General features: G+C 40.7%; 1 protein-coding gene and 1 pseudogene across 1 annotated transcript in view; one reads left to right on the forward strand and one right to left on the reverse strand.

Annotated features, from left to right (window-relative positions):
* Positions 1-701: 701 nt before the first annotated feature.
* PLAC8 (placenta associated 8) overlaps positions 702-23,712 on the reverse strand; it is a 31,249-nt gene continuing 8,238 nt past the window's right edge. Inside the window, exons 2-5 of the mRNA XM_060187942.1 lie at positions 22,529-22,682; positions 15,310-15,434; positions 2,723-2,831; positions 702-809 (exon numbers count right to left, since the gene is read on the reverse strand). Of these exons, the coding sequence (XP_060043925.1) occupies positions 2,727-2,831; positions 15,310-15,434; positions 22,529-22,652 (354 nt within the window). The 5' untranslated portion in view covers positions 22,653-22,682 and the 3' untranslated portion in view covers positions 702-809; positions 2,723-2,726. The remainder of the gene's footprint in view (positions 810-2,722; positions 2,832-15,309; positions 15,435-22,528; positions 22,683-23,712) is intronic.
* Positions 19,626-20,475, forward strand: LOC132537543 (small ubiquitin-related modifier 2-like; annotated as a pseudogene).

The following is a 23,712-nucleotide window of genomic DNA, read 5'->3' on the forward strand; positions in this document are numbered from 1 at the left end:
AAGAGACAGGAAAAGATAATGTCAGCTAAAGCACAATAAATATCCCACAATAGCTATCTGGGTTTTTTTCACCTTCTTTCTTAAACTTTTTTGTTTTTTTTTTTTGCCTCTAGGGTTATTGCTGGGGCTCAGTGCCTGCACTACAAATCCACTGCTCCTGCAGCCACATTTTTTTTCATTCTGTTATTGTTACTGTTGTTGTTGGATAGGACAGAGAAATTGAGAAGGGGGAAGACAGAGAGAGGGAGAGAAAGGTAATACCTACAGACCCGCTTCAATGCTTGTGAAGCGACTCCCCTGCAGGTGGGGAGCCAGGGACTGGAACCAGGATCCTTGCACTGGTCCTTGCATTTTGTACCATATGCGCGTAACTCAGTGGGCAACCGCTCAGCCACCTCTTAAACTTTTTAGATAAGTTGAGTTGCTGTGGATCAAAATCACCTGTGAAGAAACCAAACTACCATAAAAAGATTATGAGACTGACCCTTGAACCTAATTAGTGGCATAAAGAATATTTATTGAGAGCAAAGAGGCACCACAGTTGGAATTAAAGATATTTTATTTCATTTCATCTATATTTAGATGTAATACAAAACTTATCAGCCAGAAAAAAAGTGATAATATGAAAGCAAGAAGGAACAAAGCCATGCTATTTAGCAAAACTAAGGGACACCATTTAAAATCAAAAAAATTTTTTTCAATCCATTAATTGATTAAACACCTATGTTGCTTCAGTTGCGTAAGATACAGAACTACTCAAGTTGAAGAGATGTCTGCTGATTTCAGTTGTTTCATTAAAAGTTCTTCACCTGTAAGTGAAACAAATATAGATTTGAATTTTTTCAGTCTATTTTTTTTTTTTTTTTTTGCTTCCAGGGTTATCGTTGGGGCTTGGTGCCTGCACTATGAATCTACTGCTCCTGGCGGCCATTTTTCCCCATTGTTGCTGCTGTTGTTGGATAGGACAGAGAGAAATGAAGAAAGGACGGGAAGATAGAGATAGGGAAAGACACCGGCAGACCTGCTTCACTACTTATGAAGTGACCCCCCCCTGCAGGGGGTTGGAACTGGGATCCTTGCATTTCTGACTCTGTGTGCTTAACCCAGTGAGCTACTGCCTGGCTCCCTTCAGTCTACTCTTTACGTTTTTATTATTTATTTATTTATTTGCCTCCAGGGTTTTCACTGGGGCTCAGTGCCTGCACTATGAATCTACTGCTCCTGATGGTGATTTTTTCCTGTTTATTGGGTAGGACAGAGAGAAATTGAGAAGTGATGGGAAGATAGAGAGGGGGAGAGTCCTTGTGCTTTATAATATGTGCGCTTAATCAGGTGTGCCACTGACCAAACCCCCTTTCACATTTTTAAACAGTTGAACTTTTTTTTTTTTAAGTATTTTATTTATTTTATCTTTGAGAGAGATGCAGAGAGAGAAAGACAGAGACAAACACCAGAGCACTGCTCAGCTCTGGCTTATGGTGGTGCGGGGGATTGAACCTGGGACTTTAGAGACTCAGGCATGACAGTCTCTTTGCATAACCATTATGCTATTTACCCCTGCCCGAACTTTTTTTTTTTGACAAGGGCACTGCAGAGTTCTGGCTATTGCTGGTGCTGGGGATTGAACCTGGGACCTCTCATATACAGGTCTTGGGCACCAATGCTTTGATATCTCCCTGGCCCTTAAACTTTTAATTTTAGAATATTCTTACATATACAAAACAGTTACAAAGATAGTACAGTGAGTTCCCATATATGCTGTACCCATTTCCCTGCAGGCTATCATCTTAGTAAAGTAGGCACTGCATAACTAGTGATCCAAGGCTGAAACATTATTGTTAGTTAAAGGCTATTTATTTAGACTCAGTCTTTTTTTTTTTTTCCTTAATGCCTTTTCTGTCCCAGGTTTCTATTCATATTACATTTAGCAATCATATTCCCTTAGGTTACTTTAAACTGATTTCTCAGACATTCCTTGTTCTTAATAACCTAAACAGTTTTGAAAAGTACTGGTCAAGTACTTCATAGACTTTGTAGCCATTCAATTGTCTACTGTTTCCTCCTGATTAGACTAGAATAATGAGGTTATTGTTCTCTATACACAGCTCTGTTCTTCAGGATCAGGGTAACTGCTCCCTCTTTTCTCTAAGGCCCAGCTGTGGCAGTAGTTAAGATGCTGCTAGTCCAGGTTATGACTGCACCATCCCTGTCATTTCCCTCCACCTCTTCTTCCGTATTGGCATATGCGTAACACTTGTGACCTCCCTCCCATAACTAATTTCACTTGCTGAAACTTATATACCACCGTGTGGTGGTATTAGGAGATGGAACCTTTCGGAGGTGATTAGGTAATCGGAGATTGATGGGATCATGGTCCTCATAAGAACAGAACTCTCTCCCTACCAGTTGAGGACACACAGAGAAGACAGTCATCAGTATACTAAGAAGAGTGACCTCAGGGAGGAACTGAGATAGTTGGCACTGTGATGTTGGACTTCTGTATTGTGAGGGCTGTTTAATCCGCCAAGTCTATGGTATTATGTTATGGAAGCCTGAGCAGATTAATATATACTATCTTCTTCATAAGAGGAAACTAAAAGTAACCTTTATAGTAAGGTAACATTTTAGAGACTTTACAAGTTGTTATAATTGACTTATTATTCAAAATACTTTCCCAAACCGTTGATTATGTTTCTGAAAATCTACACATTCTGGGACATACCTTTTTAGAAAGCATTCATGGCTCTCCTTCTGTTGATGTCTCTTTTGATTTGGCAAACAGAGCAGAGAAGACAGCAAGTAGTTACCATATAGTCATCGCAAAGAGATCCCTGTTGGAAAACATTAGAAAAATAGGAATGTAAATTTCCCTACTTAGAAACTAAGACTTGTGGATTTTCTATACATTTTTTTTTTTGCCTCTGGGGTTATTGCTGGGGCTCTGTGTCTGCACAACGAATCCACTGTTCCTGGAGGCCATTTTTTCCCTTTTGTTACCCTGGTTGTTTTTCTTTACCATTGTTGTGGTTATTATTGTTGTTGTTATTGATGTCGTTGTTGTTGGATAGGATAGAGAGAAATGAAGAGAGGAGGGGAAGACAGAGAGGGAGAGAGAAAGATAGACACTTGTAGACCTCCTTTACCACGTGTGAAGCAACACCTCTGCAGGTGGGGAGTTGGGGGCTGGAACCAGGTTCCTTCCACCAGTTGGGCGCTTTGCGCCATGTGCACTTAACCCAATGCACAACCGCCCGACCCCCTTTCTATACATTTTGAAGAGAAAGAACAGGTGGCATAAAGCACAAGGACAGGCATAAGGATCCTGGTTCAAGCCCCTGGCTTCCCAACTGCAGGGGAGTCGCTTCACAAAGTGGTGAAGCAGGTCTGCTGGTGTCTCTTTCTCTCCCCCTTTCTGTCTTCACCTCATGCCAGGAGCCATTCTCTGCTTGATAGAAGATAAGCCTTTGAAACAATGAAAGCCCTCGAGATAAGTTTCTATTTCCCCTCAGGTAGGCCATTTACCAGAAATCAAGTGACACACCACATAGTTATAGTTAATAGACATAGTTTCGGCTATGTATGTTGCAAGGGACATTCCACCCTGATAATTGCTCCCCCCCCCTCCTCCTCTTGCACTCCCCCTTCCCCAAAGCCTTATAACGCCTGTAAGCACAATAAAATTTTGCAGCTTGATCAGAATCCTGTCTTGCAGTCGTTCTTTGTGTCTCCTGTCCCTTTCATTCCAGGTCCCAGGGTTCCTAGCCCCTGTTCTCACCCCGCTGGCCGGGGCATCTGGCGCCCAAACGTGGGGTGAAGAAGCCTTCTGGAGACCTTTGGAACGCCGCTGCTCGAGAGGATAGGCCTATCCGAATTCACTGAGCTACAGTGGCCTAGGAGGTAACGCACTAGCTCGCATTGATCGCCACGGAACTGCCGGCCGTGAGTCAGATCTGGAGGAGTATCACAGCGGCGAGGTAAGCACTACCATGGGACAGGCATTTAGTAAACAAGACCTGTTTATTAAAGGACTCAGGGAGTCCCTCAAGACACGAGGAGTAAGGGTTAAGAAAAAGGATTTCAAGAAGTTTTTTTTTTTTTATTTTGTGAGTGATGTTTGTCCGTGGTTCCCCTTAGAAGGGACTATTGATGAAGAAAGATGGGCCAGAGTAGGAAACTGTTTAAGAGATAACCTTCTGTTTTTGAGTCTGTCTCTATTCCCATGCCTGATTCAGGAGACCCCACCCCTGAGGCTGCTGCGATTGAAACGGCACCTGCTAAGTCTCCTCCTGTTAAGATTTGACAACCTTAAGACCCCCTGCCAAAGAAGGGCCTGATGATAGTATTTCTCCTGAAGAGGCCTTATCCCTTGATGAAGAGATGGCCAAATATCATAATCCTGACCAGCCACCCCTACGCTCTTCCTTGTCCAGACCGCCTCCTTACGCCACCACCCCTCTGTTTTGTGCTCCAGTCCTCGACTTGGCCGATATTACTGACTAAGGCTAAAACTCAACTAGCACAAAAAATAGCTTCCCTTAGAAAATTAGTAGAAAAAAAAAACGAGAGCATTTACAATTAGTTAAAGAACTGTGGGCTCTTGATTTGGCATTATCTTAAAACTAGCCAGCCAAAAAAGATGCAGCTTTTTCCCTCTGGCTTCCCCCAGAGCTCTCAGAAAGCGTTAAACCAGTTCTGAGCGAGATCTTATCTGGCTAGCAAGCTATTCTTTAAAGAAAGAATGAAATCAATCAAACAAGACATTCTAACTTAAAAGCTATTAATGAGAGAACCAGTACACACTTTTGATAGAAATTTAATGAATTGTTTCTTTAAAACTGTAAAATGTACCTTAGCCCAGAAAAAGAACTTTCAAAGATTTTTCGCTGTGCATGGTGGTAAACTAAGCCCGCCTGTTCCGTCCGCACAGCCAATCACGGCACAGAGCTCCTGCTCCACATATTGGCAAAGACTTCAGTCAATCATCCCCTAAGCCACAAATGCCCCTGGTGGGGGGGTGGAGAGGCTGTGAGTTAGAAATCCAAAAGCCGCTTTTCAAAGGGAAAATTTTTCTTTTCACCAAGAATGTCTGTTTTAAGTCTGTACCTTGTTTTCATTAATGTGTGTTAACCCCTAAGTAACTAAAGTTTGTTTTAAGTTTTAAATAAGATTTAGTTAAGCTAAATGTGGTTTTAAAGATCACAACTCATAGAGTTGGCACACCTTTACCAAAGTAAAATATAGGACAGTTTCGTCTTTCTGATAGCTAATATCAGCATCAATTCATTAGTTAAAAGATTTTCTGAGATATCTAGGCATGGTAAAATGCCTCTACAGTCTCTCTCACTCTTGTGAGAATTGTAAATCTTACCAGCACCCCAATAGCAACTGCCACTGTTTGTAACAAATTCCATGTTTGACTGGCTTTCTAATAACCCAGTCAGTGTAGAGCAGTGGCCTTGCCAGGAAAAACGGGTTAAACATGATATTCCTGGCCTGATAAAAAAATTTTCATTTGGCAGATGTGATTCAACAAAGTTATTTAGTACAAAATGGTCATCTAAAAGAAATGTTAACAGCAAAAATTTATTTTGAACATTTAAGCTATGAGGTTTTATTTTAGCATTTTAAGTTGCCATATTAGAGTTCTAAGGAGCAAAATCTATTAAGAGTTTTATATCTACGCTTACTCATGATAGCCTTATGATGAGTAAAGATCTTAGTAAACTAAGTTGTAATAGTGTGCTTAAACTGTCTAGTCAGTTTAAAATAATGCTAAAAAATGATAAACAGTTTATCATGTCAACACAGTATGTATTGACTTTCTATAACATATTGGTATATTTTAATAAAGAGCCTTCTAAAATCATATAAAAGAACTCAAGCCAATTCTAACCATTAGATCATCAATTAACTTGGTACAAGTTCTCTCCCTAAGTAAATAATTATAGGTACATCTGCACATGAAGAACTGCTCATATGGTAAGATTTAAAACTAAACATTTTTCATTTTTTATTTATGGGTGTATGATGACTCCTAAAGTCACTCATATCCTAAAATTTTTTCTCTCATTTTTTTACAAGCCTCTTAAAATTTTAACGCTTGACCTGCCATAGTGAGAGCACTTTACTGGCTCCTGTATTGTTTAATTAAGATCCTGCTATTCAGACTTTTAAGATTAATCTCCATTTATAAAAGCCAATGCTCTCTGGCAGATTGATGTAATTCACCTGCCCATGTTTAGTAAACAAAAACATTTTTTTTTCTCAGTTGGTATTTTTTCCAAATTTATGTGGGCTACAGCTCAAACAAGAAAAAGCTCAAAAACCTTAGGAGCCAGATGCTCTGTTTTGCTTCAGTAGACATCCAATCCATGTATTTTTGTTTCCTTTAGAACATTAAAAGCTCAATAAATAAAAAAAAAGGGGAATGCACCCCCCAGTATTCAGTTGGCTGAAGTGTCAATGAAGTAACTATACTAAGCCTTTTTAATATTTACAAAAATTTGAATTTTCCATTTATTATATCTCATTGGCAAAGCCACCCACCCTTCCAGCCATAGAGAAATATTATTTTTCTTTTTTCAACACTGGATGTCCATGTTTGTTTTCCTTTTATTATGGTGGATGACATTATTGCTCTTGCAAAATCCACAGTCCCTGTTGGCAAGTCCTTACCACAAAGGACGCCATGGCAGTATAACTCCAGCTAACCGCACCAGCCTATCCAAGTCTTCTCTTTCTGCTGACCTACCACTGCTGACTTCATCTTTACATGTTTATTGACTGCTCACTTTTCTCAAAATATTCCTCATGTTCAAGGAACCTCACCTAATGTGTATGCACCTCCTCTGTGTTTTGGTACAACACTATCCTATATTTTCATGTCAATTCTTCTCTACCTGGTCCTTGCCTCCTAGTTTTGCTTGTTCCACAGCTGACCCTCTATGAAGAAGAAAAATTTCATCAGTTGGCGCTGATGACCACCAGAGGACCAGACGTGCTGTGTTTCTTCCCCTGGACATCACATCCACTGACTGCTTCCCTTAGACTTGCTGGTGGAACACTAGGACACTCTATATATTCCTCCCATGAATTTTCTGACAAATTACAACAGGTTATAGACTCCACCACAAATAGTCTTGAGTCACTACAGAGCCCCTTATGAGACCCTTGATTAGTCTTCTGTTAATGATTACCTTAGGACCCTTTATTTTCAATAAGATTACTGATTTTGTAAAACAGCAAATTGACTCCTTGGCATCAAAACCCTTACAAATACATTATCATAGACTTGATTTGGCTGACAGAGGCCTGGCTGAACCTGAGGGTGACAGACCTCCTTTACGGATGGCATAAAACTCAGATTTATACATTGAAGCATCCAACCTTGGCAGGGCAAGGACACCAGTAAGGGGTGTGAGGCTAAGCACTGCAGGGGGAGGACCCTATATAGTCCGCCTCTCAGTCCCCTGTGAAGCAAACCTGATTGGCATGGAGGTTGGTGTCAGCAATAAAAATTTTGTGCCTTGAGGTTCTCTTCACCCTGGAAACTGTGGCTCTCCCTCCCCTCCCCAAAAGACACCAAGAGCCTTGTAAGATGCGGGAAGATTGGTTCTATATTTACCCCACAGGAGGAATCAGGTCAATACTTTCCCCCTCTGGTTAATGCCCACTGAATTTGCTATTAAGGTCTCTACCCCTCACCCTCAATTGCCCACCTCAGTTAAATTGTAAAGAAGGGAGGAGATGCCAGGAGCCATTCTCTGCTTGATAGAAGATAAGCCTTTGAAACAATGAAAGCCCTCGAGATAAGTTTCTATTTCCCCTTAGGTAGGCCATTTACCAGAAATCAAGTGACACGCCACATAGTTATAGTTAATAGACATAGTTTCGGCTATGTATGTTGCAAGGGACATTCCACCCTGATGATTGCTCCCCCCCCTCCTCCTCTTGCACTCCCCCTTCCCCAAAGCCTTATAACGCCTGTAAACACAATAAAATTTTGCAGCTTGATCAGAATCCTGTCTTGCAGTCGTTCTTTGTGTCTCCTGTCCCTTTCATTCCAGATCCCAGGGTTCCTAGCCCCTGTTCTCACCCCACTGGTTGGGGCAACCTCCTCTCTCCATTTCTCTCTGTCTCCAACAACATCAATAACAGCAACAATAATAACTACAACAATAAAACAAGGGCAACAAAAAGGAATAAATAAATATTTAAAAAAAAAAGAAAAAAAAAGGATTGATTGAATTCAAAGTTTGCATGGATACACAGAGACAACTGTTGCCTGATTTTTCCACACAACTCATTGCTCTTCAAATACTTTCTTAAGCTTTATAATGTTGAAAGCAGAATGTTTCCAGTCAATCTATCAAATGTGAGAGAGAAACTAGGAGTTACAGAAAGTAATATCTCAAAGTTCTTTTCTCTGACACACCCACCTGCTACCAGGAAGCAACTAGAGGCTACCTCTATTAAAATGAGGGAGTAAATCAATAGAGAGGGAACTTTGGGATATAAATGACAGGAGTCTAATTCAGGAGATAAGCTAATTAATTTCCAGAGATATGGAGATTGTTGGCTGAGAGCTAAAAGCAATTTAGTCAGAGGGTGTAGAGTAAAGACCAATTTAGAGTAAAAGCAGGAGTAAAGAGCAATTTAGTCAGAGGGTGGCAGGTCCAGGAGTGAATTCCTCAAGAAGATGACAGAGGTGTGTTGAATGTATCTGGAAGAGATTTAGAAAATTGAGAAAGAGTTTGCAGTTGACTTACTCATAGGTAAATACAAAAGTACAAGAGTTAATGCAAGGAAAAACAAGATTTAGTGGGAAGGATTGCCAGAGTTCACTGTATGACTCAACTGTGAAAAGTAAACAGAGATTATAAGGTAAATATTGAATAAAGATCTGACTAAAATTGTATATGAACACATTACAAGTAATGAAGTGGGGGAGGTGTTTGTGTGTGGTTAAAAGAAAGGATAAACAGAATTAAATTCTCATCTTTATAGTGAAAGATCAAATGCCCCCATCAAATGAGAGAGAGAGAAAAAAGGCAGCAATACATGTCTATGATGTGGAGATAAAAAGAAAAGCATCCTCAGCCACGAAGTTCCAGATGCCAGCATGATGCCGGCCAGACTTCCCTGGACAGATGACCTCACCGATGTGTCCTGGAGCTCCACTTCCCCAGAGCCCCACCCTACTAGGGAAAAAGAGAGGCAAGCTGGGAGTATGGATCAACCAGTCAACGCCCATGTTCAGCAATTACAGAAGCCAGACCTTCTACCTTCTGTATCCCACAATGACCTTGGGTCCATACTCCCAGAGGGATAAGGAATAGGAAGGCTATCAGGGGAGGGGATGGGATGCAGAGATCTGGTGGTGGGAACTGTGTGGAGTTGTACCCCTCTTGTCCTATAGTTTTGTTAATCTCTCCTTCTCTCCTTTAAAAAAAAAAGCATCTGGGGCTAGGCAGTGATGCACCTGGTTAAGAGTTCACACTACAGTGTGAAAGGACCTGGGTTCAAGTCCCTGGTCCCCATCTGCAAGAGGAAAGCTTCACAAGTGGTGAAGTAGAGCTGCAGGTGTCTTTTTGTCTCTATCTTCCCCTCCAGTGTCAATTTTTTAAAAATATTTATTTATTCCCTTTTGTTGCCCTTGTTTTACTGTTTGTAGTTATTGTTGTTGTCACTGTTGGATAGGACAGAGAGAAATAGAAAGAGGAGGGGAAGACAGATAGGAGGGAGAGAAAGACACCTGTAGACCTGCTTCACCATTTGTGAAGTGACTCCCCTATAGGTGGGGAACTGGGGGCTCGAATGGGGATCATTATGCTTGTCCTTGCGCTTTGTGCCACCTGTGCTTAACTCACTGTGTTACCGCCCGACTCCTCCGTCCCAATTTCTATCTGTCTCTACCCAATAAGAAATAAGTAAAATTAGAAAAAGAAAAGCATCCAAAGAATCTGTTCTGGGGGGAAAGGATCACAGGTTTGAGCATAACTTTCTATTTTTTTAATGCAGCACTGAGGAATGGAACCTGGGACCTTAAACATTCATGATAGCCCCAAGCTGCCTCCATGACTCAATTTTTCATTATTATTTTATTTTAGAAACAGAAGGAGTGGGAAAGAGGGAGAGAGAGAACGCCACACACACACACACACACACACACACACACACACACTGCAAGAGGGAGACAAAGACAATGCATTAGCATTCATGGAGTTCCCTCAGTGTAGTACATGGTGCTCTGTTGTGTCAGAACTAGGCATCTCATGTACAGCAAGCCTCAGGTTACCAGGTGAGCTATCTCTCCACCTTGCTGCTATTTTTCATAACAAACCTTTGAGCTAGATAATTTTGTAACTCTCTGCTTATAGAGTTTTGGTATTAGGGGATATTTAGTAAGTAGGGAATTTTGAGCATTGTGAGGGAATAGTCTTCTTCTTCTAGCGTTTGCCCTTCTTCCGTAGCCAGTCAACAGGTCAGGTTGAAAGCTGTCAGGAGCTGCTTGTTGCTGGCTTTGAAAGTGACTGGGATCCATGTGGATTCAGTCAGCTAGGAAGGATCGTCAGTTTCCCCAATGAATGGGTACTCACGGGATGCACCACGAGAAGGTCGATCCAAGGGAATAGTGATAGATAAAAACAAAAGAATTGAATCCTAACACAGTCAGGGCAGAACTTAAATTCAGACAGGAGGAGGATCAGGCTGGGGAACGGAGGAGAAGGTTGACTAGAGACCACCTGCATATCTGGCCAGTCCAGAGCTACCGTGAGACTTTATTCTGGAAACAACATGCAAATAAATTTATTTGAGGGCCCTAATGTGGGTTCTGGGCCCCTGGAAGGGAAGAGAGGTGAGAAATGATCTATCCATAAGTTTTTCATCCACCTCTTAAAAGATCAAACTCCCTTATCTCACCAAAGTAAAAGACTCTGGGGTGGGTGGGTGGGGAGAATACAGGTTCAAGGATTCAGAGGACCTAGTGGGGGTTGTATTGTTATATGGGAAACTGGGGAAAGTTATGCATGTACAGACTATTGTACTTACTGTTGAATGTAAAACATTAATTCCCCAATTAAAAAAAAAAAGAAAGAAAAAATGAATCCTGGTTCAAGCAGAAAAAAAAAAAAAAAACTCCCTAAGACTTACTACAAACACATGAAGGGGAGAAATAAAAAAACTAAAGACATTTTAGGAGTACTGAGGAACCTAAAGCATGTCCACTCGTGGGATTGCTAACTAGTGTCTTATGTCGGGTATCAACTGAGTTCTTTTCTTCTTTCTGCATAATAGATCATTCCTGGTTCCTTTTGTTTCCTTTAGTATTCTGAGATGATCTACAACTTGTTAGTGATTACTTTTTAATTTTTACCCCCAATTAAAAATTTACATTTGTCTTGGGATTCATTCAAGTGATTTGTGATGAGTAGTTTATTTCCTTTTCCTCCCTTTTACCAGAGCTCTGTTCAGCTCTGACCACTGTGCTTGTGGTTTAACCTAGTAACTTTTGCATAAAAGTCTTTTGTACTTTCTCCACAGCCCTGGTTCATTTCTAATTGCAGCTGAGCAGTATTCCTGTACAGAAGTATATCACAATTTGTTTATTCATTCACATGCAAGGGGGGGTAGGGGGTAGGAAGCATTGGATTGTTTTTGACTATTTTGAATAAAATTGCTCCTGATATTTGTGTGCAAGTCTACCAACACACACACACACACACACACACACACACACACACACTTCTAGTAGTAGATTCTAGGATATAAAACATTTCATTTGTGGTCTGGGAGGTGGTGCAGCAGATAAGGCACTGGACTCTCAAGCATGAGGTCCTGAGTTCAATCCCCGGCAGCACATGTACCAGAGTGATATCTGGTTCTTTCTCTTTGTCCTCCTATCTTTCTCATTAATAAATAAATATAATGTTAAAAAACATTTCATTTATATTTAATTTATTTTTTAAAAAGATTTATTAATGAGAATGAAAGAGAGGGGATCACTCTGGCACATCTGCTGCCAAGGATCAAAATCATGCTTGAGAGTCCAACACTTTACCCACTGTACCACCTACCTCCTGGACAGCATTTTTAATTTTTAAAGTAACTGTATTTATCAACTATAATCAACTATATTATCAACTATAATGTACCACTCCATTTCAAGCAATAACAAAATAAAAGGCCCTACAGACCCTAAATGTTTTGTTCTATAGCTATACCTACATATAGTTGATATTTTTGTGTTAAAGGCAGGAAAAAAAAAAAAAGAAAAAGGATGTACCCTTGTCTAGGGCCATACCACCCTGAACATGCTCGATCTCATCTGAAAAAGGATGTACCCCAAATTATTAACAGAGTTTATCACTGAGTAGTGAGTGGAGTTCTGTGTGAAGAAGTTGAACTTTTTACTTTATTTCTGTGTTTACATTTGTCATAGAAGTGTCTATAGCATGTATTATTTTTATTTTTAATTAAAATTTTGTTCCTGATGATGAATAATTTTGTGTCAGCTTGGCTAGACCCTGCTACCCATACATAAATATTACAGATGTTTCTGTGAAGGTATTTGTTAGGCAAGATTAATCTACATACTGAGTGTGGGTGGGCCTCATCTAATTTGTTTTTATTTTTATGCTAGTACTACTCAACTCTGGTTTATGGTGGTGTGGAGGATTAAACCTGGAAGGAACATTTGGTGCCTCAGCTATCAAAGCACTTTTTTTTTTTTTTTTTGCCTCCAGGGTTATTGCTGGGGCTTGGTGCCTGCACTACGAATCCACTGTTCCTGGAGGCCATTTTTCCCATTTTGTTGCCCTTGTTGATCAAAGCATTTTTTATGACCATTTGCCACATCCTTTTCTATCCAAGTTGTATGACAAGGTCCCAGCTGGAAAAGGACTACTTCAAGAAAGAACTCCTTCTGGGAAAGGATGTGGTATAATGGGGGAATGTTATTATTAGGAATGACTGGAACATTGAGTTGTACCTATACTGAAGCAATTGCAGAAACCACCCTGTGAAAATTGTAAACAATCCTTCTTGTCAGAAATTGCCAGACATACAAACCCAATGGAGACTTTATGATAGCATTACAAAGGGCCGAGCTGTTAGCTCCTTGGCCTATTCAAGCACCTAAACCCCAACCCTACAAGAATAAGAAAACTAATAACAGAAAGATAGTTCCCACAGCACAGGGAGCCCCATGGATAGCTTACAAGTTTAATGGGAAACTCTGGTATCCACCTAGGTCTAGAGGGTTACAGAGAGTTCCTGACACTCCATTGCCCTATACAGGAACATATGATGAGAAAGGCATATTGGGTAAATATTAACGGAGTAAGAACAATGTATTCTCAGCTAGGGTTCATGGAAAGATTGGCTAGACAAGGTCCACCTTGGTGCAGACACACTAAGGAACAAAAACAAGCTGTAATTAAGCAGTTAAACCAGTATTACAAAAAATGTTGACTGGAATGGGTACGCAGTAAGGAGGATATAGAAAACATGCTCTGAAAAAAAAAGATGCTTTGTTACAAGATAATCTGTTTGGGGGTCGGGCGGTGGTGCAGTGGGTTAAGCGCATGTGGCATTAAGCACATGTGGCACAAAGCACAAGGACCGGCATAAGGATCCCGGTTCGAGCCCCCGGCTCCCCACCTGCAAAGAAGTCGCTTCACAGGCGGTGAAGCAGGTCTGCAGGTGTCTATCTTTCTCTTCCCCCTCTCTGTCTTCCCATCCTCTCTCCAAAAACAACAACAATATAATCTGTTTATCACCTTTTTAAAGGAAATTATAGGAAACTTTTAAAATGTTACTTTTTACTGTAACTCTTGCCGCAAACAACGGTACTGCAAAGTATAAAAAAGGCTTGCTTGCTTGAATAAATCAGACGGACATCAGACCTTGGAGTCTTGTCTCATTCCTCTCTCCGCAGCTATTCTGTCGCCGCTACTCTGATACACCTTCAGGGACTCCTGACCCGCTGCAGCTGGACTGTGGCAACCATTATACTATCTTCTCAGTTCTATTAAAGATTTACAGAAAAACAGTGACTTCCCCTGAGTAAGAAAGGAACTCTGCCAGCAGGCTGACTCTGGGGGAAACTTCTTGGTTATCTATTTATTTACTTTGCTTATTATTGTTATTTGCTTATTATTGTTATTTTATCAGTTCTAGCTTATGGTCTTGTAGGGTATTGAAACTGGGACTTTGGAGCCTCAGGTATGACAGTCTCTTTGCATAACCATTATGCTATCTACCCCACCTTGGAGGAAACTTCTTTTTTTTCTTTTCTTTTTTTTTTACAGATTAATGACTGAAGATCTTTGTGTGTGTGGAAAAAAATAGGGACAAAAATGGGAGTCGGGCAGTAGCGCAGCGGGTTAAATGCAGGTGGTGCAAGGACCAGCATAAGGATCCCAGTTCGAGGCCCCGGCTCCCCCTGGGCTCCCCACCTGCAGAGGCGTCACTTCACAAGTGGTGAAGCAGGTCTGCAGGTGTCTTTCTCTCCCCCTCTCTGTCTTCCCCTCCCTTCTCCATTTCCCTCTGTCCTATCCAACAAAATCAGTCATAACTACAATAAAGCAACAAGGGCAACAAAAAGGAATAAATAATAAATATAAAAAATAGGGACAAAAATATCAGATTCTAGATTTCTAATAATTTTGTCAAGGAATAATTTAGTCACTCCCCGACCCCACCCTACTCCCCAAGATGTTACTAACTCCTTAAATAACATCAACTAGATTATACTGTGAAAACTACCCATGAAGGAAAAAAAAAAAACTACCCATATCATGAGCAAATACAGCATAGGCTGACTTACAGAGTGCAGGCAATTCAGTTTCTCTGTGAGTGTAACTGGGCCAACTCACATTGGCGGAAACTTCTGTGCTATGATGTTTCTCATTCCTGCTCAGTCTCTCTGAATAAACTGACCAAAAGTGAAAAAATCCCTGTTGATATAAAAATTCCTAGTCCTACTCACTTTACAGAGTTGTCCTAAGGACTAGGGGGGCAGCATGTGTAATGTATGTGAGTCATAGTAGGTTTTGAATAATTGTCTTCTATTGTCTGACATGTTTTGCATATATGAAGGTCATTAATTTTCTAAGAATTTAACAGAACTCAGCAGGAGGTCACATAACTAGGGAATTCTCTCTGCAACAATGTGGAGTATACGGCTACACATCTAGGAAACTCCTAGCAATCCAGTTGGTACCTGATGGGTACCAACAAATGACATCTGTATTTGTAAACATTGCTTTGAATGTGGAAGCATTTTTGAGTAGTACTGAAACTCACAGGGATGCCATAGCGGGTCCGGTACAGGGTCCTCATTGCAACACTTGTCCCACACAGACAGCATTCATTCATGTCAGCTGCAACTTGACATGCGAGGCATGTGAAACAAAATGTGCCACAGAGACCTGGATGCAAGATCAGAGGTACAAGTTACTCCACTCAACCCCCATCTTTTTTTTTTAATGTTTTTATTTATTCCCCTTGTTTTATTGTTGTAGTTATTATTGTTGTTATTGATGTCGTTGTTGGATAGGACAGAGAGAAATGGAGAGAGGAAGGGAAGACACAGAGGGGGAGAGAAAGATAGACACCTTCAGACCTTCTTCACTGCCTGTGAAGGGACTCCCCTGCAGGTGGGGAGCCAGGGGCTTGAACCGGGATCCTTAAGCCGGTCCTTGCGCTTTGCACCATGTGCTTAACCCAATGCGCTACCGCCCGACTCCCCTCAACTCCCATCTTGAACCCCTACCTTGGTTGAAAGGTTGCTCATAAATGTTAATCCAAATCAGGGGGCTTTTGTCCTCTACCCTGTCACTCACCCCAACTTCTGTGCTGTTGTTCAGTTTGCATTAACCTCTCTCCACCCAATCATTTCACTCCATCTTAAAAAGTATGCTTTTTTTTTTAAGTACTTCATTCATTTATGAATAAGTCACTGAAAACCAGTTTTCTGGGCTGCCAGCATGATAATTATTGTGCCAGACATATTTATTTATTTATTTATTTTTTTTTTCTCTTTTTTTTTTTTTCTTTTTTTTTCTTTTTTATTTTTTTATTTAAGAAAGGATTAATTAACAAAACCATAGGGTAGGAGGGGTACAACTCTACACAATTCCCACCGCCCAATCTCCATATCCCACCCCCTCCCCCAATAGCTTTCCCATTCTCTATCCCTCTGGGAGCATGGACCCAGTGTCATTGAGGGTTGCAGAAGGTAGAAGGTCTGGCTTCTGTAATTGCTTCCTCGCTGAACATGGGCGTTGACTGGTCGGTCCATACTCCCAGTCTGCCTCTCTCTTTCCCTAGTAGGATGGGTCTCTGGGGAAGCTGAGCTCCAGGACACATTTGTGGTGTCTTCAATCCAGGGAAGTCTGGCCGGCATCCTGATGATACCTGGAACCTGGTGACTGAAAAGAGAGTTAACATACAAAGCCAAACAAATTGTTGAGCAATCATGGACCCAAAGCTTGGAAAAGTGGAGAGGAAGTATTAGGGAGGTACTCACTGCAAACTCTAGTATACTTCTGCTTTCTTACTTTGGTGCCATACTCCAAACTCAGTCAATTTCTGCTTTGCGTTTCTACTTCTTTTTTTTTTTTTTTACATGCATAACATTCCCCAGATTCCCATTTAGCAATAAAACCCCCACTATTTCATTCATCATTTTTCATGGACCTGTATTCTCCCCACCCACCCACCCACCCCACAGTCTTTTACTTTGGTGTAATACTCCAATTCCATTTCAGGTTCAACTTGTGTTTTCTTTTCTAATCTTGTTTTTCAACTTCGGCCTGAGAGTGAGATCATCCCATATTCATCCTTCTGTTTCTGACTTATTTCACTCAACATGATTTTTTCAAGGTCCATCCAAGATGGGCTGAAAACGGTGAAGTCACCATTTTTTACAGCTGAGTAGTATTCCATTGTGTATATATACCACAACTTGCTCTGAATGACTCTGAAAATGTCCAATAGTTCTAGGTTATCTATCTCTTCATTTAGCTCCCTTATGTCTTTACTGATTTTCTTCCTGGATGATCTGTCAAGTTGAGATAGTGGGGTGTTGAAGTCCCCTACTATGATTGTGTTACTGTTAATATATTGCTGTAGCTCTTTCAGTAGAAGTTTGATGTATTTAGATGGCTTCTCATTGGGTGCATAGATATTAATAATTGTTAAGTCCTCTTGATTGACTGATCCTCTGAGCATTAAGTAGTGTCCATTCCTATCTTTTTTAATCTTATCTATTTTAAAGTCTGTCATGTCAGATATGAGAATAGCTGTTCCTGCCCTTTTTTGTGGGCCATTGGCTTGAATGATAGTTTTCCATCCTTTCACTTTAAGTCTGTGTTTGTCTTGTTGCGTTAGGTGAGTTTCCTGTAGACAACATATTGTTGGGTTGTGTTTTCTGATCCATCTTCTTACTCTGTGTCTTTTAATAGGTGAATTCAGGCCATTCACATTTATTGATATCAAAGATTGAAGATATTTTAACGCCATTCTTGTAGAGTTTTAGAGTGTTTTGATATATGTTCTATTTGTGGTGGTCTGGTTGTTTATAGGAAACCTTTCAGAACTTCTTTCAAGGCAGGCTTGGTGATGGTTGCTTCCTTCAACTGTTGCTTGTCTGAGAAGGTTTTGATGCTTCCATCTAGTCTGAATGACAGTCTAGCAGGATATAGTATTCTTGGCTGAAAGCCTTTCTCATTGAGCACTCGATAGATATCTTGCCATTCTCTTCTGGCCTGTAGTGTTTGTATGGAGAAGTCTGCTGCTAATCTTATGGGTTTTCCTTTGTAGGTGACTCTTTGTTTTTCTCTTGCAGCCTTGAGGATCCTTTCTTTATCCTTATTCCTTTCCAATCTAAGTATGACATGTCTTGGTGTCTTTAGGTCTGGGTTAATTCTGTTTGGGACCCTCTGGGCTTCTTGAATCTTTATGTCTTTGGTGTTGTCTAGACTAGAGAAATTTTCAGCTATTATGGCCTGGAGAACGCTTTCTTCCTCCCCTTCTCTTTCTTCCTCTGGTAAGCCAATAATGCGTATATTGTTTCTTTTGAAGTCATCCCATAGGACTCTGTTGTTGTTTTCAGCATCTCTTAATCTCTTTTTGAGATCTCTTACTTCTTTTTTAGTTGTCTCTAATTCATCCTCAATCTTGCTAATTCTGTCTTCAGCCTCATTGATTCTATTCTCTCTGCCCTCTACTGCTTTCTGGAGTTCATCTATTTTGTTGCCCTGCTCTGATACTGTTTTAGCTTGTTCAGCTAGTTGCCTTCTTAGCTCAGCAATTTCAGCTTTCAGCTCTCTAATAACCATGAGATAATTAGAATTTTCTTCCATATTCTCATTTGTTGTTCCTGCAGTTCTGATTACAATTTTTTCAAATTCTTTACTCACTCCTGTTATTATTTCCTTAGCTAATGTTTGGATGTTGAACTCGTTGTTTTGTGCTTTGCCCTCTGGAGGACTTTTAGTTGGACTCTTGTCCTGGTTCGAGTCTCCATTATTTTTTCTTGTTGTTTTAACCATTTTATATAAGTTAAGAGGTTTTTCAATCCCTGAGTTGGAGTTCAGTGGTGTAAAAGCCTTTTTTTTCCCCCTGTAGGCTATGGTAGCCTGAGGGCTTTTAAACTATCAATAGGCTTCTTGGCTTAATCAATGACTCCTGACCAAGAAATAAAGCAGGGTGTGGCAGAGATAATCCAGTGGTTATGCAAAGAGACTTTCACAGCCCTTCAGCTATGCCACCGAGGTATAGGTCTTCTCCTGAGTTTCCCGGTTAGATCTCTGTGCCCTGGTGTCCCTCCCTGTTGCTGCTCCAGATTCTGAGGGTAGTAGCAATGGAGACTCAGAGTTGTACTTGGTGAGTCTCTGGGAAGTCCTTTCCTCCTTTCAGCTGTCCCCTTGTTGGTGGAGCAGACTGGAGGTGGTGTCTCCACTGACAAACTGTCGAACTGTTAGCAGTCACTTAATCTCTCCTTAGGCCCCTCTCTCCTCTCTGTCACCAGCCACGCGTGTTTGTACTCACGGGTGATTTACTGGGTTTCTGTGGTCATTCTAGTCCTGTCTTGTTTCGGTCCGGGTGGTCTCCTTTGGTATTCCTAGTTGATCCGGGAGAGCGCCAGACATATTTATTAATAGAGCCATCAACCGTTTTTTACTGTCATTTGAATGCTAGAAACTTATTTAGAAATAAAGGGGGTGGGTGGGAGTAGTAGACAGCATAATAGGTATGCAAAGGGAGTCTCATCCCTGAGGCTCCAAAGTTCCAGGTTCAATCCCTTGCACCACCATAAGCAGAACTGAGCAGTGCTCTGGTAATAATAATAACAACAACAACAACAACAATAATAATGGTTTATTTATTTACTTATTACCAAATCGCTGCTCAGCTCTGGCTTATGGTGGTGTTGAGGACTGAACCTGGGAACTCAACTCAGAGCCTCAGGCATGAAAATATCTTTTGCATAACTATTGTGTAATGTCCCCAGTCCTGAAATAAGAATTTGAGGGTCAAAAGATATCTTAGTCCCTTGGAAAAAACAAAAAAACTTTAATGGTGCACCCAGTTGAGAGCACACATTACCATGTGGAAGGTCCGGAGTTTGAGCCCCTGCTCTCCACTTGCAAGGAGGACTCTTCAGAAGTGGTGAAGCAGGTCTGTAAGTATCTCTCTCCTTCTCCCATCTCAATTTCTCTGTACTATCAAATAAAATAAAATAGAAAAGGAGAAGCAAAAAAAAACAACAAAAAAAGGAGATGTGCTCATTTGGTGCGGACTTGTTACCTCCTTTGTGAAGCAGCAAGTGAGGAGACTGGCATTCACCATGGCCGACAAAAAGCCCAAGGAAGGAGTTAAGACTGAGAACAATGACCATACTAATCTGAAGGTGGCAGGTCAGAATGGTTCAGTGGTGTAATTGAAGATCAAGAAGCAAAATGGTAGGGGAGTTGGGAGGTAGCGCAGCGGGTTAAGTGCACCTGGTGCAAAGCGCAAGGTGTGGCGTAAGAATCCCAGTTCCAGCCCCCGGCTCCCCACCTGCAGGGGAGTCGCTTCACAGGCGGTGAAGCAGGTCTGCAGGTATCTATCTTTCTCTCCCCCTCTCTGTCTTCCCCTCCTCTCTCCATTTCTCTCTGACCTATCCAACAACGACAACATCAATAACAACAACAATAATAATTACAACAACAATAAAAAGGGCAACAAGAGGGAAAATAAATATAAAAATTAAAATAAATAAAATATTTAAAAAATGATTAAGAAGCGAAGACCACTTAGTAAACTAATGAAAACCTATAGTGAAAGATAGAATTGTCAATAAGGCAGATCAGATTCTAATTTGACAGGCGGCCAATCAATGAAACTGATAGACCTGCACAGTTGGTAATGGAGGATGATGATACTACTGATGTGTTCCAGCAGCAGACAGGAGGTATCTATTAAAAAAGGAACTTGCTACTTTACTCCAGAACTCTGTTCCTCCAGGCCAAGAAGACATTCTCAATTAGAAAACCACAATTTGTGGGAGTTGGGCGGTAGCGCAGGGGATTAATCTCACGTGCCACGAAGCGCAAGGACCTGCTTAAGTGTCCGGGTAGTAATCAGGATGTGGTAGAACTAAATTGTGGGTTTTTTCTTTGTTTTTTCCCTTTTGCTGCCCTTGTTTTTTATTGTTTTAATTATTATTGCTGTTCTTATTGATGTCATTGTTAGATAGGACAGAGAGAAAGAGGAGGGGAAGACACAGGGGGAGGGAAAGACAGACACCTGCAGACCTGCTTCACCGCTTGTGAAGCGACTCCCCTACTTTTCGCTATTTTTTCATTTCCCCCTTTTCCATTTCTTTATTGTATATAAAGTAACTAGTGTATGTGCACAAGCATGTTGCATTTTTTAAAAAACTAAATGGAGGGGCAGGGCGATAGCGCAGCCAGTTAAGTGCAGGTGGCTCAAAGCGCAAAGACCTGCTAAAGGATCCCAGTTCGAGCCCCCGGCTCCCCACCTGCAGGGGCGTCGCTTCACAAGACACACACACACACTCTCCCCACCTGCAGGGGAGTGGCTTCACAAGACACATGCACACACACACCACCTGCAGGGGAGTGGCTTCACAAGACACACACACACACACACACACCTCTCCCCACCTGCAGGGAAGTCGCTTCACAAGACACACAGACACACACACACCTCTGCAGGGGAGTCGCTTCACAACACACACACCACCTGCAGGAAGGGAGTGGCTTCACAAAACACACACACACACACACCCATCTTCCCCTTCTCTCGATTTCTCTGTCCTATCCAACAGCAATGACAACAATAAACAAGGGCAACAAAAGGGGGAAAAAATAGCCTGTCTGTAGGTGTCTATCTTACACACAAACACACACACACACACCCCTTCCCTTTCTCTCGATTTCTCTGTCCTATGCAACAACAGCAATGACAACAATAAGCAACAAAGGCAACAAAAGGGAAAAAAATAGCCTCCAAGAGCAGTGGATTTGCAGTGTAGGCACCAAGCCTCAGCAATAACCCTGGAGGCAAAACAAAAACAAAAAAAACCCTAAATGGCCAGTGGTATGTTTTGATTAGAGATAAAAATAGAAATGGGATGGGAAAAATAGTGGTTCTGTGAAAATACCCCCTTTCTCAATTAGTGGCATGTTCATTCAGAGCTTATCTTTATATTACAATAAGTTATTTTGCTCTCAATGGTTAACAAAAAGAACACCATAAAGATTCTTGTATATCCTGTTTGATTGGAGAATCTTAATGTTTTTCATTTATTGTTGTAAAACCAAGGACAGTTTTATGACTTTTTTTGTTACATAGCTATTGCATGTAGAAAAATCTTTTTTTAAGGTTACTTTATTATTTATTTATTATTGGATAGAGACAGAGAGAAATTGAAAGAGGAGAGGGAGAGAGACAGAGTGATACCTGCAGCCCTGCTTCACCACACATGAAGCTTTCCCCCTGCAGGTGAGGACCAGGGGCTTGAACTTGGGTCCTTGTGCACTATAATGTGTGCACTTAACCAGGTGTGCCACCCCTGACCCCTTGAGCAATTTGTCTTTAAGTAGGTTAAATTACTCTAGAAGAAATGAATCCTGGATAGTTTTCTCTTCTAGTCAATTGTCTTGTTTTTAAGTAAACTTATTGCTTAAAAAAAAAAAAAAGGAAAATTACCACTGAGAATGGTAGGTTCATAGTGCTGGCACTGAGCCCCGGAGGTGGGGAGTCGGGGGTGGGGAGTAGAGAGGAAGAAAGAAAGTACCAAAAAAAAAAATCCTTTGAAGGACCAGGAAAGAATTAAGCTTATAATACATGCATTTTTTTTTTTTTAATTAAGTGGGACATTGCCTGACCTGCAGGATGCCTTGTAGTAGTAATTCAGGAACTGTTACTGCAGAACCAGTAAGAAATGAAGGAAGGATCTGGACTTTGGTAATTCATCTCCATACCATTACAAACATCTCCCGGTACTTACAGACTTGGCAGTCACTGAAGCAGTCACACATGCTAGTCTGCCAGTTGGAGTTTTGGGGTGCTCGGCCACTATATCCAGGCTGAGTCACGATGACCACCGGCTGCGCTTGTACTGGAGCTTGCATTTCTGAAGCCAGGTTTGAAAGGATTATGGTCTGCAAAGGGAAGTTTTGATCTAAGTAAGCAGAATGCAGGTAGCGCTCTGAAAAGTCTTATTCAGAGGCTCTCTGCTTCATTGGCTATTGAGGCAAGCTAGATGGCTGGTATTTAAAGAAAACGATTCCTATCTCCACCCCTTAAGGTCCAAAGGCCCCTGGGGGAAGGAACTCATTGAGCTGGTCACATGAACAGATGGCTTTCTTGAGGGTGAGGGTGTAGAACTTTTTTTTTAGTATAATTTATAGACTGAAACCTGGTATTCACACAAGACAAGGAAATAGTGGCCTGAAGTCTTTGATAATGGCTTGAAAAAGCAAAAAGTGGCCTGGGAGGTGAAGCGGTGGAAAAAGTCTTGGACATCTTAAAAAATATATTTATTGTGGTCCGGGAGGTGGCGCAGTGGATAAAGCATCGGACTCTCAAGCATGAGGTCCTGAGTTCAATCCCCGGCAGCACATGTACCAGAGTGATGTCTGGCTCTTTCTCTCTCCTATGTTTCTCATTAATAAATAAATAAATAAAAAATTTAAATACATATATTTATTTATATATTTATATAAATAAATATATTTATTTATATAAATTTATTATATAAACAAATATATTTATATAAATTTATTATATAAATTTATATATAATATATTTATATATAAATATAAATAAATTTATTATATAATATATTTATTATTTTTAATGTGATAAGACAGAAAAAATGATACATTCACAAAGTAGTGCATAGCATAGCACTACTTTGTGCATAGAACTTGCATTTGAGAGATCCTAAGTTCAATTAATGACACCAACAGCCAGAGCTGAATAGTGCTCTGGAAAAAAAAAGACAATCTATATAATGTCATATGGTGTAATTATTTTCTGGATATTCTGTTAAACTAAAAATGCCAATATAAAAGAGCATTTATAGTATGAAATCCTTGATGTGAGAATTTGAAAGGATATAAGAAGACATACATTCACATCTGCTTAATTGCTACAGGAAGAATAAATGAGAATCAACATTGTGCAGTA

The sequence above is a fragment of the Erinaceus europaeus genome, chromosome 3, assembly GCF_950295315.1.
Source record: "Erinaceus europaeus chromosome 3, mEriEur2.1, whole genome shotgun sequence".
In the NCBI taxonomy this organism is placed as follows: domain Eukaryota; kingdom Metazoa; phylum Chordata; class Mammalia; order Eulipotyphla; family Erinaceidae; genus Erinaceus; species Erinaceus europaeus.